The sequence below is a fragment of the Chinchilla lanigera genome, unplaced genomic scaffold, assembly GCF_000276665.1.
Source record: "Chinchilla lanigera isolate Chin_1 unplaced genomic scaffold, ChiLan1.0 scaffold00027, whole genome shotgun sequence".
NCBI classification, from domain to species: Eukaryota; Metazoa; Chordata; class Mammalia; order Rodentia; family Chinchillidae; genus Chinchilla; species Chinchilla lanigera.
The window spans coordinates 21,180,899-21,197,432 of record NW_004955428.1 but is presented as its reverse complement, the minus strand read 5'-3'; the positions used below and the strand labels follow the sequence as shown (position 1 = coordinate 21,197,432).

General features: G+C 39.1%; 1 protein-coding gene across 2 annotated transcripts in view; it reads left to right on the top strand.

Annotated features, from left to right (window-relative positions):
* Synpo2 (synaptopodin 2) overlaps positions 1-16,534 on the top strand; it is a 171,045-nt gene that overhangs the window by 125,822 nt on the left and 28,689 nt on the right. For both annotated transcript variants that reach the window (XM_005386805.2, XM_013515263.1), the window contains exons 2-3: positions 10,586-10,737; positions 14,384-15,198. In XM_005386805.2, coding sequence (XP_005386862.1) covers positions 10,586-10,737; positions 14,384-15,198 — 967 coding nt within the window. The remainder of the gene's footprint in view (positions 1-10,585; positions 10,738-14,383; positions 15,199-16,534) is intronic.

The following is a 16,534-nucleotide window of genomic DNA, read 5'->3' as shown; positions in this document are numbered from 1 at the left end:
AGTCCTTAATCAGTTTTAAGAGTGCAAGTGGTTTTTCGAACCAAAATGTTTGAAAATTGCTTTTGGTCACACACTCTTAAACACTGATGCTGTCCTCAATGAAATTCTAGGTTATTAAAGCTTCAGAAGTTGTCATTTAATCAGTCCTCCCCTGAAAGAGTGCAGTCTTCCTGATGTGATTTCCTTCTTTTGGCCTCCCACCAGCCGGTTTGCCACTTTTTACAGTCACATTTCTCAGAATATCTTACCGCAGGAGTGGCAACAATTATCCCAACTATGTGGAGAGAGTATGGTTATTTAACAGACATTCTAGGAAGTGAGCAAAGCAAGCCCATCACGTCAGGGAAAGCCTCACGGACATCGTTTCCGCCCCTGCTCTCCACCACCTGTGCATGGTTAGTGCAATCAGCTTAACTTCCTTAGAATAAACCTGTGCAAATGGTAAAATTTATACTGGCGAGTCTTCTTAAAATTTTATAACAATTTTATGTAATTCTTTCCCAAATGGAAGCACCATAATTATCTTGTATGTATGTGTGAAGTGTAGTCTAACAGGCATAGAATTAGGAATCTGGAGAGAATTCCTTTATGTTGGACAAGGAAAAATGATTCCTTGAGAGCTTACATTCTTTGTTCAAGGTCCAATGAGATATGACAGAATTAGGATAAGATCTCCAGTTTACTAATAATGTCAGGCCCTGAGCAAAATAACAGAACTTACACATTTATTATTAAAAGTCTCTACTCTTGCCGGGCCTCATGGTGCACACCTGTAATCCCGGCACTAGGGAGGCAAGACAGGAATATCTCTGGGAGTTCAAGGCCAGCTGAACTATATAGCAAGACCCTTTTTCAAAAAAATCAGTTAATTAATCAGTCAGTCAATCAATCAATATCTCTATTCTTCTCACTTGTCAAGCATTTTTCATATTGCATGTTTTACGTATACTTTTACTTATAAGCAAAACAGAAGAATAAACTACTTCATCTAGTTCAGTCAAGTACAGGAAAACTTCAGATGTCCAGAGCGACAGAAAAATTGGGCATTTTAGGCAGACACACTTTTTAGGTACATGAAACATATTCAGAGTCAAAACTATTTTGATAAAAATACCAACACAAGCAAAGTCTCTGCGACCTTTAATTGTGAATTCTAATCTAGTTCCCTAACTTTATGGAAGTGGCAATGCCTCAGATCCGTTTATACCTTTCAATATCAAAACTTCTATTTTTGCTACTGGGCATAAGGTAGCAAAAGGTACTGTTGTGGTTTGGGGTTTTGCAAGGAGAAACAATACAGTACAGGGCACATATTTTATAAGATTGTTTATTATAGTCACACAAAAAATCATATACAAAAAGAGTGCAGGAAATCTGTCCACACACTAAGGAACAAAGGATCCTGCTGAGGGCCTGAATCCCACAGTAATGTCCTGCATGAGCCCAGCTGAAGATCTAGAGCCCATAACGATGCCTCCCACGAGTTCAACTGGAGGCCTAGAGCCCATGACATTGTCTCATGCAGGTGTGTTTCATGGATCTGCGCTGGGAAGTCCCAAAGATCAGTGGTGGAAGCTAGAAAGTGTATGTCAGTAGGATGAAGGATCTGTGCCAGCAGGCTGAGGGATCTGCACTGGAGCCAGGAAGCAACAAAGTAAGAACCACAGCTCCCCTGAAAAGTACCACAGCCATCCTCAGCAACAGTGAGGTCCTGAGCTCCTCCGATGATGAGGAAAGCTGAGGTCCATCAGGAAGCCAACGTGACAAGCTTCCCCAGGAGACTGAGCAGTGCACCATCTTCCCCTCTGGAGCCAGGAAGCGATGCTCAAAGTGAGGACCAGAGCTCCCCCAAAGTGACTGGTAGCTATTCTTAGTGACAACCAGGTCCGGAGCTCCTCCTCCAGCAAGAACATCCCAGTTCATCAGGAAAGCCAGCATGACAGGTCCTCCAGCAGAACAGCCCAAGAGAACCAGCAGCTCCCTAACAGCTTCCCAAATAGCTTCTACCAGCTCCAAGAACTGCTAAACTTGTTCCTCTCCAGTTCTGCCTCCAGTTGCTGCCAGCAACAATCCTCAGGTGGGCCTCCCACACCCAGCACCACACTGGTTCAGTTCAGCTGGGTGTTACAAGTTGACCATCGGTTGTCAATCCACCACAGGTACTAAAAGGTATCATGTGCTTTTCTTCATCTAATCGTCTACTGAAAGTGATTTGAACATTTTAAATGACTTGGGATCGCTATTATCTATGCCCACTATTTGCCTGAGTCCAGCAGATATTAAATCCCATTGAGCATGTATGAGTTTTCCCATCTTCATGAGATGGCCCAGTATTGAGTCTTTTGTTGTTGCTAAGCTTTCATATTTAAATTTGGCTTTTAGGCCCTGCCCCTGGCATTAGTATTAACTGTAACATCTTTCCATATGCAGGATGCATGTTTCTCCCCGATTTCTGATTTTCTGTAAACCAAATAACAGAAGTTATTTGGATAGTGCAAAGTTGATTAAACAGACTGAGGAAAGGTCCCAGATGCTTTTACCCATACTAGCACACAGAGGTTTCAGTGAACATTATTTTTACTCTATTTTGAGCACTTGCAAAACAGAAGCTTCTTATTATAGGTGCATATAGATGACTAAATTCTTATCAGCATAATTTGTCTTATGCGGTAGTAGGATTGAACCCAGGACCTTCACAGTGATCTATATCCCCAGCCTCTAATCCTTTAAAAAAAATTTAAGATAGGATTTTGCTAAATTGCCAAGTTGTCCATGCTGAGCTTGAAATTGTGTTTCTCCTGCCTCAGCCTCCCAGGTGGGCTGAGATTACAGGTATGCACTGCCATACCCGGCTAGCACAATGATCGCTTAGTTATAATTCTTATGCTCAATTAACAAATATACATTGAGATTTGGGAAACTCAGTGAGTTCTACTTCTGCTATCTTCTTATCCACTCTGATTAAACAGACTACTTATTCATCTGATCTTTTAAATTTGACATGTGCTTTTTTTCATGAACTGCTTAAAAAGTTTTTTTTCCTATTCAGTGTAAATGTTTATGAAAAGAATCTGCCTGCAGTTCGGAAAGCTCTGTGTATTTTTTCATATCTCAGTTCAACAAAAACAGTAGACAGAAGCACATCCTACATGGGTTGGGTGCATTAGTGTTTTTCTGAAAGGATGTTTACATTCTCAAGGAAGAAGGAAAAGCAGAGAATACCATTCCATATTAGTACTTGTGAGTTCTCTGTCATCACGATGGCTGCCGGATAACAGCTCAAAGCCATTACACTGCAGCACAGTTCCTGCCTGTGGAATCACATTGGTATGCAGATTCTTAAGTATGCAGCTCCATGGGTTAGGGCCTTCATTCCTGTCAAGAGCAGTTATTACCCCAGGAACCTTTCCAAAGTTGCTACCAGAAATGCTTTTTACTTTTATGGTGACTTGGTCCCTAAGGGTAAAGACAAGCAACCAAAAGGAAAAGTTTTTTTGTACAGTATCTGGATATACATTTGTGACATTATTGAGAAAGTTCATGGTCTTCCAACTAAAACCTAGCATGAGAACAGGCTTTTGAGCTTGAGTTGGGGTATTGAATATAGAATAACAAAAAGCCCTCGTGTCCTCTCGCCTTGGCACCTACAGCCTGATTTGAATACACTGTTTGACATTTATTCCCATTATTTAGGTCAATTACGCGTAGGATTGAATCCCTTATTCAATCCTTTATATGTGTATCCATCAATGACTTAGTGGAGAAAAGCTTTGCTTCCTTTTAGAGGCCTCTACTCTCCTTTTAGAACATCTGTCAGGCTGTGCATGTTGAGAATCACCTCACTTGCTTCCTTATAAGTTCTTTACAAAGCTTTCATTTCTCAAATTGATTTCCTAGTATGCAGCTCTGTGATGGCTTTTCTAAACTTCCTCGTCCTACAGTTTTAATCCCATCTGCCCCTCCTCTTTTATTCTTGGCAGATGATCTTGGATTATTATCTAATATAAGTTCCTGAGTTGTCTCTCCTGACAGCCTTGAAATATCAGCATCTGCCTCCTTTTCCCCCTGCTTTTCTGTGTTTCAAAATAGTTGCGCTTCCTCTTTTACCCTTAATTCCATCATTCTGGATCAGTCCAGAGTTCCTTTGGAGAAATATGAAATCTCTGTAGTTATTTAAATCAGAAGGGAATGTAACCGGTGCTTATAGAATTGTCGGAAGACCTGGAAGGACAGCGTTTAGAACAGCCACCAGGAGTGATCTCAAACAACAGGGAGGAACTGCTGCCCAAGAGATTGGCAATGTTCACCAGAATCGGGAAGTTTGGGAGCCGGGAAGCCACTGGGCCCCTGGCTGGGCCCAGTGTCACATGCTTTAGTCATGATCTGGCATGAAGAGTTTGCCAGTAGAAGTGCTGAAGCTATGGTAAAATCATCAATTAGATCTGCACCTCCGCGGTGGATGCCTCACAGTCTCATGTGTCTGTCTGCTTATCGCAGCTCCAAATGCCACTTTCTAAGAGGTGCACCTGCTGTGCAAGCTCTGTCTTCCCCGGGGCCCTCAGCTGAGCAAGCCCAGAGGTGTTATTTTGTCTTGTCTGCCTCAGGAGCACACACAGCATGCTAGAAGTTTCGTACAGAAGCTGAGCAAGGGCTGGGATTTAGCTGAGCGGCAAAGCGCCTGCCTGGCAAGCGCAAGGTCGTGAGTTCGGTTCCCGGTACCGGAGAAAACAAACAAACAAACAAAAAAAAAACAAAAACAAAAACAGAAGCTGAGCAAACCAGTGAGTGATTTTGCCCTTCTTCCCCACTGATAGCTAGTTTACAAAATTATTTGATTAATTTCTTATTTAATTCTCATTTTTATTTACCCCAGAGTAGACATTTTCTCAACTCCTTTTTTCCATTTCACTTTTTAAATTTTTGCACTATTCAGTATGCTCTTTGTTTCCTACAATAAAAACTTTATTGGGTTACTATTGTTTTATCCCATTATATTCTGGTATTTTTTTTTTTTTTGCCTTTTTGTGCAGAAAATGATGCACAGAAATGGTGCAGAAATATTTTCTATACTTTTCCCCAAATATTGTACCACTATAAAGATGAATTGCCAGCAAGTTGTGAACTCATCCTTGGTACTAGGAAACTGCTTCACCAAGAACTGAGGCTAGAGTTCAAACTCTGAATAACAAGCCCTTTAAAAGAAGCTATATTTATTTCTAAAACTGTAGCTACCATCATCATTTTTGCCGTGCTTCTGAGAAATCCCCTAATATCAGCTGAAGAATACAAATCTATTTAGAGTTTGGGCTTAAGAGCAGGTGGGTGAGAGATCTTGCCCTACAGGCCTAAGAAAGTTGTGCCAAATGCCTGAATTAGGAAGCTGAGAAAGAACTGCAACTTCAGAAGGAGCTGCTGGATCATAGAATACAATTCCCTTCAAAAGGTTTTAATGTCTAAATCTTCCATTGTTGCCTACAATAATCTCTTGCATCATCTTAATTAACAGCAGGTACCTGAGACTTTATTGTGTGGATTAAGAATAGTCCCACATGTGATAGACAAGATTTATGCTAATTTTTTATTCTTTTTCAGTACAGTATAGTAGTGAAATTTAAAGAAGAGATCATCTTGGTCCTACCATGTACTCTGATGTTTTCCAAGAGGACTGGTTAATGAGTTACATGCAAAAATGTAGTTCCTGAGAGAAAACTTAGTTCAACTGACAGCAGGTAGATGTGATTGCTATGTCATAGATACAACAGAAATTAGGTTAAGTTGAAAACTTTATGAGAAGTCAATTCTGATACTTGTTTTCAGTCAGTTCTTTACATTTTACCAAGAAATTATTAATAAAACTAAATAGAATAGTTGGAGCTCTTCTCAGCTTATTCTATGGCATGCAAATAATGTTAAATTTCCCAGAGAAGTCTTACTTCTCCATTTTCATGGGGTTGCAATAAAACAAATCTTTCCTGGCATAGGTTAAGGAGAATGATAAGCAATGAAACATAGTATTTAGTAAGTATTTACATTATCATCTCTCTTAGTTATGTAATCGATTAATTTGAAAGCCACTGAATGAGAATACAGTATTTTAGGGATGGCAACTCACTCAAGGTCACTCAGTGTGTTAGGCATGGAATGGCATCACTACAGGAATGTTTCCAAGGAATCACACTGTGTGCCTGTATAGGTGTATTTTGTCATATCGGAGTTTCTAAAAGATAATTATTTTTAATTTTGAATTTGAAACACATTGACTATTTTCCAATTTTTAAAGAATATTTTATTTATAAGTCTAAAATAGTAAAAGAGAAAGAAGTAAAACAAAACAAAACCTGTCCTTCCCAACCACTGGCTTGTAGAGTAGCCAGGAAAACTTCTATCACCTCTGCCCAGGCCCTTGCATTTCCTCCCTGACTTCACTGCTACCTCCTCCAATTGTGCTGCTACTCTTTCCTGCTTCTCTCTTCTCACTCTGGAGTTTATGAGGGATAATTTAGGACACTGATCAGGGAGGTGCTTTGTACAGAAGTTAAAAACAAGCTCTGGAGTCAGATTCCCGGAGATTACCTTCTGGTCCTAGCTGTGTGATTTTAGGCAAAGTACTAGTTTGTTTGATTCTTAGTTGTCTTATCTAGGAGATGAATGTGACGGTAGACCACATGAGCATGTACAAGTGGAAACACATTTAGCCTTACAAGGTTTTGTAGAAATAAGTGATACAGCACTTAAAAAATGTAGTATAGTAAATACTCAGTAAGCACAAGCTACTATTTAATTATTTGTATTATTTATGCCAAAAGTCATAAGACAAGCTTGTTTTTTCCATTTTGTCAGTTATGAAATGTGCAATTGTTGAGGAAAAGAAAGATAAACTATTATTTTATGAGATAAAATATTTTGATGAGATGATACCCAACACCTGAATAAAAACTGAAAATGGTATGGTTTCAGTGGGAGAGGCCTGAAACTCAGTCACCTGAAATTCAGACAGACAGACAGACACACACACACACACACAAATCTATAAAATAAATGTAGAAATCTTCAAACATCTTATAGACCAAGTACCAACATATTTTACAGCTTTTCTTTTCCCTTGGCATGTTCCTGGTGTGTTTATGAGTAAGTGTGTGCATGTATATGCATGTGTGTGTGTGTGCACACATGTGCGTGCAGGAAACCAGTACACTGTATTCACTAATCTCTTCTTGGGCACCTCTCTAAACTGTATGCACATTGTAGAACTTTGCACACATTGTTCCCAATGCTCATTTATCATCTAGGCAGAAAAAATTATTAGCCTCAGTTTACATTTTAGGAAACTACAGCACTTGGGAGGCTGAGGCATAAGTATAGGAATTTGATATCGGTTTGGGACACATAGGGATTACCTGTCTCAAAAAGGAAGGGAAAAGAAGGGAAGAGAAGGGGAGAGGAGGGGAGGAAAGCAGAGGAGAGGGAATCAGAGAAGGGAGTGGAAGGAAAAAAAGAGAAGGGGGAAGGAAAGAAGGGAAGAAGAAAGGAAAGATCTGTACATTACTGCACGTTTATTTGTCATAATGTGCCTATGAACAGAGCTGTGCTGGTGAAGTTGGTCATTGCAAGATATAAGTCTGAGCATAAGAGAGCTTTTATGTCATCTTCATTTGGGTTAGTAGTTCTATCAAAAGTAGAAAAGGATTAGCTCTTCGGAGATGCTTTGGTGGCAAGAGAAGTATCACCACACTTAATATGGCTCATAAGGGAATACATCCTGTTGTTCACACAGCAGAAAAAAGTTAACAGATCACCAGCACAGCAGTGGATGCTGAGTGTTGCTCTCAGAATATTTACTCTGTGGGATCGCTATGGACTCCACTGTGATGTGCTGGCTTATTCAGATGCCATTAAAAGCTCCTCTTGACAAGCACGATGATGAACTGCACATTTCCCATCACACAACACATGTTTGGCTGATAGACATCTCTGTTAAGCTGAAGATATATTTTTTTTCCAGCAATCAAATTTACATCCTGCTTTCCAAACCATGAAGCTGCTTAAAGCTCAAACAACTTATTGATGACAAAAGAACACCACCTAAGATTGGGCCATGGGGGTGGGGCAGAATATAGAGCACTCGTTTTTATGAACATAAAACCGCTATGGTTCTCCAAAGAATGAATTATATGTTTGGATCCTAGGACATCTGACTCCATCAAACGAAGGACTCCATCAAATGAAGGATGTTGTGCCTCAAAAATATGCTTTGTTATTCATCTAATTTTATTTGATATATTTCAATGGATGAAATGTGAACAATAAGTGTAATCCTAACTTGGATGTTTATGGTTGGATGTAACTTTGTTCTTGGCTTATTAAAAATTATTGTGTGATCCTTTAAACATTTCATGTAAAACAAAACAAATATATATGCTAATACAATTGATATTTTCAAAATCAGGTGAATATTTTCCATTGCTTTTGTTGCTTCCTTATGGCTTTGGGAATAAATTGCTATGCTCTTCCCACAAAAAAAGTGATGCTGACTTATCAGAAAAATGGAAGGCTTTATATCAGTTATAATTTATGGAAATAAAAGGATGGGCCCTCCAAAAACAAAACTGAATAAACTCAAATTTTAATAGGATCATTGGTTTGGCTCCTAGAGATATTGTTTCATTCTTAGGAGTATTATTTAAAATGTAAATGCACTTGGATATATAAACTTCAAACTTCTATCAACATTAATTTCAGTAAAATATTAATGAGAATTAGTGGACAGCGATCAGAGATAAATTGAAATATGTTTCATGTCCAATGAGACTTGAACTTGACTATGAAAACATTTTTCAAGGAATGCTACTTACCAAGTTTTGAAGTCTCTGGACTCAGAATCTTAACTTTAATAGTGACAGAGGGATTACTCTTTGTAGAAAAAACCTAGCATAACATCTTAAAGTGCTCTCAAATTTGAAGTTGTATGATTATGAGAACTACATATGAAGCTGATATTATAAAATGAAATCTAAGCACATTAGTATCACCTAGGAGCCCAGCAGGGAGTATGTGGTAAGCTCAAGGAACACAACGTAATACAAGGACTAAAGTCAAACTTAAGAGAACCAAGAAATGATAATGAAGTACCCAGAAACATGGAGATCAAAAACAAGAAGGTCTTATTACCCTTGGGCCTAAAGATGCAAGGAGACAATGTGTGTCATTGGAACAGCAAAAGTTACGACAGTGGCGGGGAGGGTGCTCTTTAGATCAAGGAGCAGAACCGTCACCAGACTATGGCCCAGCATGTCCAGCAAGGAGAACCATCATGATCTCTCCTTCTCCTTACTCTTTGACAGTTTATTGGTGCTTCCTATTAACCAAACTCAACTAGAAGCCAATGTGATCTCTGAGGACATTGTCCCTCACCCTACAGGAGAGGGTCGAGAATATTCCTAGAAGGACAGAGAGAGAATAATCAGAACTCAGTCTTACCAGAGCCGTAATTACACAGGCTGTCATTGTCCAGTTGCTCCTCACTGAGGAGCAAATGGGAGCCCTCTGCTACTCTGTTCTTCTGAAGCTGTCATTGTTTAGGATCCCAAGTTCACTTCTTGGCTTTTACCCTACCGTTTTCCTGTACCATTCTGTGCTAGAACATGATGCAGTCCTTAAAGCAAGGCTGTTTCTATTATTTGCAATAATATAGTGGGTTTTTTTTGCAAAATTATCTTTTTTTTTGTTTTTTTTTACTTAGTACTATGCCTTATATAGTTGATTTCAATCAAAGCTTTCTCTATTGATGTCTTCCCTGGTGTCTTGGTTGTATCATCTCCTCCTGATACTGGGGTAGTTCCCATCACCTCTGTCTGCCCAGCTCTCTCTCTACAGTGCCCTGTCCTTCCTCTCCCACTTCAGTCGCAGTTGTCCATCTGCCTTGGCCATGGAAGGGGCTGTTATAGTTTATGTTGATGGATCAGTCACTTTCTGACTGAGATAAAACTTTACAATGTGGAATAACTATTTTTGATGTATGACCAATTTAAACACCTGGTATCTTTTCCCATTCTTTCTTTTATATGGTTCTTTTATATTGATTTAATTTCCTTTTCTCCTGTTTGTTTATAGTGTTATAAGTTGAATGTTGACATGGCACCATGTAATAGATTGTATGTGTGTGTATGTTTGGGGGGTGGTGAGAAGTGTGAAGATGGTCGTATAGGTTAACAGGCGAATTAAAAATTGGAGGAAAGAGGGAGAAAAAAAGTGGAAAGGGAAGGAAAAAGGGTTAAGATGCATTCTGTACATGTACCAACTCCCCACAATGAATGTATTCATTATATATCACAAATATGTACTACTAAAATATTAATAAATTAATAAAAGAAGTTCATGAATTAGTGGCCAGGAAGGCTTGGTTCTGAGACATTTGGAAAATGCAGGGAAGACCCAAGATCTGTCAAAGCATTAAAGAAATGAATATGCTTAATTTTTAAAAAACTGGCTGGTTTTACAGTTTGGAGACCTCTGTCTCTCAGAGATGGTGGCACGATATCTGCATGTTCTATGGTTGTAACTATGCCTCCTATTTTATTCCACTCAGATTCGAAGCCAGAGCAAAGCCTCCGGGTCTGGACTATGTGAGGGGGATGAAGTTGTGTCTATTAATGGCAACCTGTGTGCAGACCTCACCTACCCAGAAGTCATCAAACTCATGGAGAGCATTACAGACTCTCTCCAGATGCTCATCAAAAGGTACAACACATTTGCTGGAATATAAATTTGCTTTGGAAACTAAATGGAAATGATTAAAACCCTACTGTACATATATTCTGTGATTTACTAGGGAACTGGAAGTTCTGTGACGAGGAGGTCAGGGCAGTGGAGCAGAAACACTGCAGTGGCAATTCTGTTCAAGCTTTCTGGTTAATTAAGCATTAACTTGAAAGTGTACATTTTCAACCAATTTATTGAAAATCTTAGGTATTTTAGGCTACTTCCTTAGAAAGCTCTGCATAGTGAGCATAATTTGATACTTCTTTCCAAGGCCAAGACTTTCAGATGAATCAGAATCACTCAGTTATAATTCTCAGATTCACAGATGAGTTTAAAATGTTTAAATGTTAAGCCATTGAGCTGTACAATAATTTTTCATAGAAAGAAAATGTCTAGGAGAAAGAAAATAAAAGCAAACAAAAAAAATGAAAATAAATTTCTACTTACCAAGACCTCCAGTAAACACAGTATTTGAACATGGACAAAAGCTTATGTTTAGAGTAAAAATTTGGGACTATCAAACCAAATCATTTGTGAATTCCATCTCTCCAAATACCCCTATTGTTTAAAAACTGGAGAAAAAACTTTTAAAGATAAAACAAAAGAAAACAACACAGAGGGCAATCACACACACACAACAGCATCAACATTGTTACAGTACAAATCACAGTACAACCCATATTGATTTTTTAACTCAAAGCCCTGACTATTGTTTTATCCAGACAGGAATGTTCTGGCTCTCTGGAGTAGGACCTTCAGGAGTTGTCAGAGAACGTGTCTCACAGAATCTTAAAGCCCTCCAAATTTGGCCTTAACTTTGCAGAAATACTACACAGAGTGTCATCCTTCTGATATTCATTCAGTGTGATTCCATTTCTATTTAAAAATGAATTCATCATTGCCAGAATCATGGAACAATAAAGGAACTCTAACATAGTCTTAGAACCTCTCATCTAAATATGTACTCACTAAGCTCCATGTTTAAGGCCTTAGGATCTCACTTACTTACAAAGCTACTATTTGCCTTTAAAAGGAACCTATCAGAAATGTTACCAAGTTTAGTTCCAGTGTTTGCTGTTATCATGTATAAATCTGTGACTTTGAAGACTTCCATTTTGTAAAAGTTCACTCAGGCCCCAAATGGGTGAAACAACTTTGTCTAATTTCTTGCCCTTGTATTGGCTTTAGCAACTTAATGACTGAGGCATATTTATTCGAACCAGACTCGTGTGGGACACCCAAGGGAAAATTCATGATGGTAGTTTGCAGTTAAATCTTAAGTACGTATTTAATTTCAAAAGTAAGTGGACTAGGTCTCTGCTACCTTAAGTGACTAAAATCATGGTTATGATGGTTTCTTCTAAGTATTTTGACTTTTTTATGAAATAGTTAATTGATGAGATTCAAGACAGAATTCCAAATTAAAATCAGTTCAAAGGAAATCATCAGCATAACCACCAGCACTACTCTTGATATCTGAACTTGTTTCCAGAAATGAAATATTTCTCTCATAACATTGTTGTCTTTCCTGGAAGACAGGAGTTTGACTTCCCTGGATTATCGTCCAGAGATGGCTGGTTATACTGTCCTTAAAAAGCCCTTCAACACAGTCTCCACAATTTTTAATTTTATTAAAATGATAATATCTAAAAAGATAAGTGATTGTATAATTATAATGTATGAATTGTGCAACCTGTAGAGACTGAAAAGAAGGTGATTAAAACTTTAATCTCTCCTCTCATACTTTTATGGCTTTTGTTCATGTTTACAGTAGGTCCCCAACTTGCAAATGAGTTCTGTTCCAGGAGAATGTTTGTAAGTTGGATTCATCACAAGCCAGACAAAATGAGTCTCACGCAACTTTAACACAAATACACAATTTATGTCATTTGCTAGCAGTGCCCTCCACATTGCCACTGCTTTTCCTCTTGCTTCTGGACATCCTGAGTCCACTACTGCACTGTGCAGCAAGCACACAACAGCACAACTGTGACAATGTCCAGCAGACATGTGGGCTACTCCCCCTATCTGATCACATCTAGGAATGTCCCTAAGGCAAAGTCTTATTGTATCAGGTAAAGTTCACAGCTCTGATGTTCATAAATTGGGGACTTACTCTGAACATTTCACTCCAGCTAGCAAGAAATGTTAATTTATCTGACCAATCTGCCTGTGTTCTGCAGAGAATTGAATCCACCCTATTCTCAGCTTCGTAATTGATTGTTAACATAAATCAAAGTGATTTGATCTACTTCCATCCCAAGGCCTTCCTAGACTAAAACTCTAACCTTTTGGTACCCTCAAATGCAGCTTGACAGAGTATATTCATCATTTCCTATAAAAGAATGATCTAATTTGCTGTTGTTATGTTTTAAAACACTGTAGTATAATTTTTTAAAAAATACTACAGTACCAAGGAGCTTTTCAGATTATTTGCATAGTGAAAGCTGCATTGTGTTTATTACTCTGTTTTTTGTTTTGTTTTGCCAAATACAGTCTAAAGCAAAGTTAGGAGTGAATATTTTGATGATTGATTAGAAATTGTACTGTCACAGAAATTCTAAGGTAAACTCCTTTGAGTAGAATAGAAGTAGCAGCTACCCTCTTCCACTGACAATCCCTGCATTAGGTAGGGTACATTTTGAGGGAACAGAAAAGAGGCAAAGATAGCTACTGCTGCTGCTTAAAAAAAAAAAAAAAACTTACAAATGCAAGTAATGAAGGCATCTCCCACAGCTGTTCTGTGAATGACGCTTCTCTTCTAAAAGCATTCAGGGTTTAGACTTTTAAAAAGAATTTATTTAACTCCTAAACTGACACTGCCTTCTCCAAAACCAAAACAGCAAAAAGCCTATGGAGAATGGGTAAGGTCAAACAAAGGACTGTGCTGAACAGCTCTGAGCTTTTAAGCTGAGAGGTAAAGGAACGGTTTGACTTCAGGAATCCTAAAAGGCAAATGCAGCAGGAGACAAGTTCCAATAGGAGAGGGGAAGACATCTCAGATTATAAATACTCTATGACTTAATGATTCATTCAGCATGGAAAGGATTTCTCTTTGCACAAGAGGACTGGGCCAGGGTCCACTTATTAGCAAACACACGCTCACTGGAGCTTAAAAACAGCTTCTATTTCATTCCTTTCAAGAAAGCACAGCCTCTAAAAGGATTACTTGAAGTATCTGTAATTTAAGATTGAGCTGAAGCCTCTGGATATGTTTATGTGACTTTATAATGTCTAGACTAAAACTCAATAAAACCTTGAAGGGTTTTGTCACATTACAGCAAACACAGTTATTTCAGAATATACAAATAATGTCAGAAAAAGGACAACCATGTAATTACAACCTGTGATTTTTTGTTTTGTAAAGTTGAATTAGGATGGATTTCAGTGTCAAAGACTTTTATAAGTACTTTCACTGAGCTTTAAAGAAAAGTTTGTTTGGGATCTCTTTACACAATTCATACAAACATGTTGCAGTTTGTTTTCAAATATTTTGCAATTGACATTAGGGGAAATATTTTTATTGTATCGTGTACTGTATTGGACATCATAGACGTCAGGAAAATTATTTGGCAGGTGCAACGCACTCTGATTTAACTGTCTGGAATTATTTTTCTGTGCACAGACCATCCAGTGACATAAATGAGGCTGTGGTCTCTGAAACTGAAAACACAAACGATGAGCACCTCACATGTGAGGGGTATGTGGAAAGAACCACCCTGCAGATTCGACCAGCCCCAGAGACCCAGTACAGAGAGTTCACCATCACCCCAGCCAAGAGCGGAGCTCCTCTAGCTGAGGACCAAAGAAGTGGCTCCGATTGTGCAGGGAATATAAAAGAAGCAGGCCCGAGCTATCAAACGGTTCCCCAAACGCTCAACTCCCGAGAAGGATCCTTGACAGAAGAGGTCATCTTCAGAGAAAAGGCAGAAGCAGGGCGGCCAGGCGCTGTGGTGGAGCTGCAACTGTCTCTTTCCCAGCAGAGGCACAGGGACACCAGCGACCCTGCTGTGGCTGTCCTGGGAGCTGAAAAGCCTGCATCTCCTGACCCTGACTCAGACCCTAGCTTTCAGCACCAGGGGGCTGTACTCATAAATTCTGCCCCTGCTGATGAGAAGGCAGAGCCTGCTCTGAGGTCCAGCAAGACACTACAAGTCTCCAGCAGCAGAGAGCTGAGAGTGATCCAAGGGAGTGGAGCAGCAGCCGCGGGGCTGCCTCGGGTGGAAGTGATCCTCGACTGCTCTGACAAGCAGAAGACTGAAGGGTGCAGGCTTCAGGCAGGCAAGGGGTGTGTGGCTGCTCCAGGGGAAGGAGGGCAGTCCGAAGCACCTCCTTCTCTGGTCTCCTTTGCCGTCTCATCAGAAGGCACAGAGCAGGGGGAAGATCCACGCTGGGAAAAGGATCACAGCAGACCACACAGGCACAGAGCGCGGCACGCACGTAAGTCCTGCCCTGGGCCGGTGCCTGGCTGTCAAGGCTTGGGGGCTTAGGGTATTTTGCTGCAGCTTTGCCCGTATGGACTTTTTTAGAAAAGATTTTTCTTCTGACTTTTATTAACTTTAAAAAATATTTAATTAATGCAAAACCAAAAAGCCAAACATGAAATTGTGAAGAATATTAGATTCTGATTGGGAAGCAATAAGTCTGAACTTCATAGTAAATTTAAAGATTTTTTTTTCTTCATGAACTTCTTTTCATACCCCAAGGTATAGGGACGTTAAAGAAAATAATAGGGTCAATGTGCCTTTTTCTTTCAGAATATGGTAATGTTTCACATTTAAATTTGGTAAGAGGTCATGTAGATGCTGAGATTAAATGTAAAAAAGCGGTTCCGTCTGCTGCTGAGAGTGCCTTTAAAATACAGGCTCCACCACTGATATTAAAAGCAGATTCTTGTTTTGAAAAAAACTCGCTTTGCAGCTTGATGATGCTTGCAGAAGTGAGCTTGACGGACAAGGGCATGTGTGATGCGAGCAGTTACACGATCCCCGCTGTTGTAAATGTCTTCACTAGACGGCAGGGCGTTTCGTCCACCTTCTAGACACAGAAGCCAGGCCATGTGCAGGCTTTGAGATGTCCCTGTCCCCAAACATATGCTGTACTTGAATTCGAGGCTTTTTATGGTAATATTTTGTTTTAGCCAGGGCAGTGAGGACAGAAAGGAAATGAGAATAGGAATTGAAGTTGGGTATTAGGATTTTTGTTTTTTTATTTCATGTCTATGTGTATTTTTTATTTCAAATTTTGGAATTCCATTTGATGATGTAAATGCTGACTGGCAAAGGCTCTTGATTGTATGAATGATGCAGCCCAGCAATGAACTTGGTTATTCACGGTAACAGTGTATTAACTCTTCCAGTTCACTGCTGTCCTTCCAAATCATATTTTTAGAATACCCATTTGTAGCTTTATTGGCAAGTGCTGTTAGTCATTCCTTATATTTTAAGCATTGTATACCATCCTCACACTTACAGCATAGTGAACATGAGTAAACAGCACTCACATACTTCGTGTTGCCAATGGAGCTAGCAACAACCGGGAAACTGTGACTTTCAATTTAGCAATAAGTTGTACCACTCTAAGCCAGAGAAGGAATCACACTTAGTAATGGCCATGCTTTCACTTTTTTTTTTTTTTTTACACAAAATGAGTATCTGTAACTTTGTTAGAAGATTATCTCCTCTGATTATATTCAATTTTTAAAATATTAAACAATACATCTTTTTTGGACAAAAAGCTAATTTTCAATCATAAAATACTCACTTTTTCCTGAAAT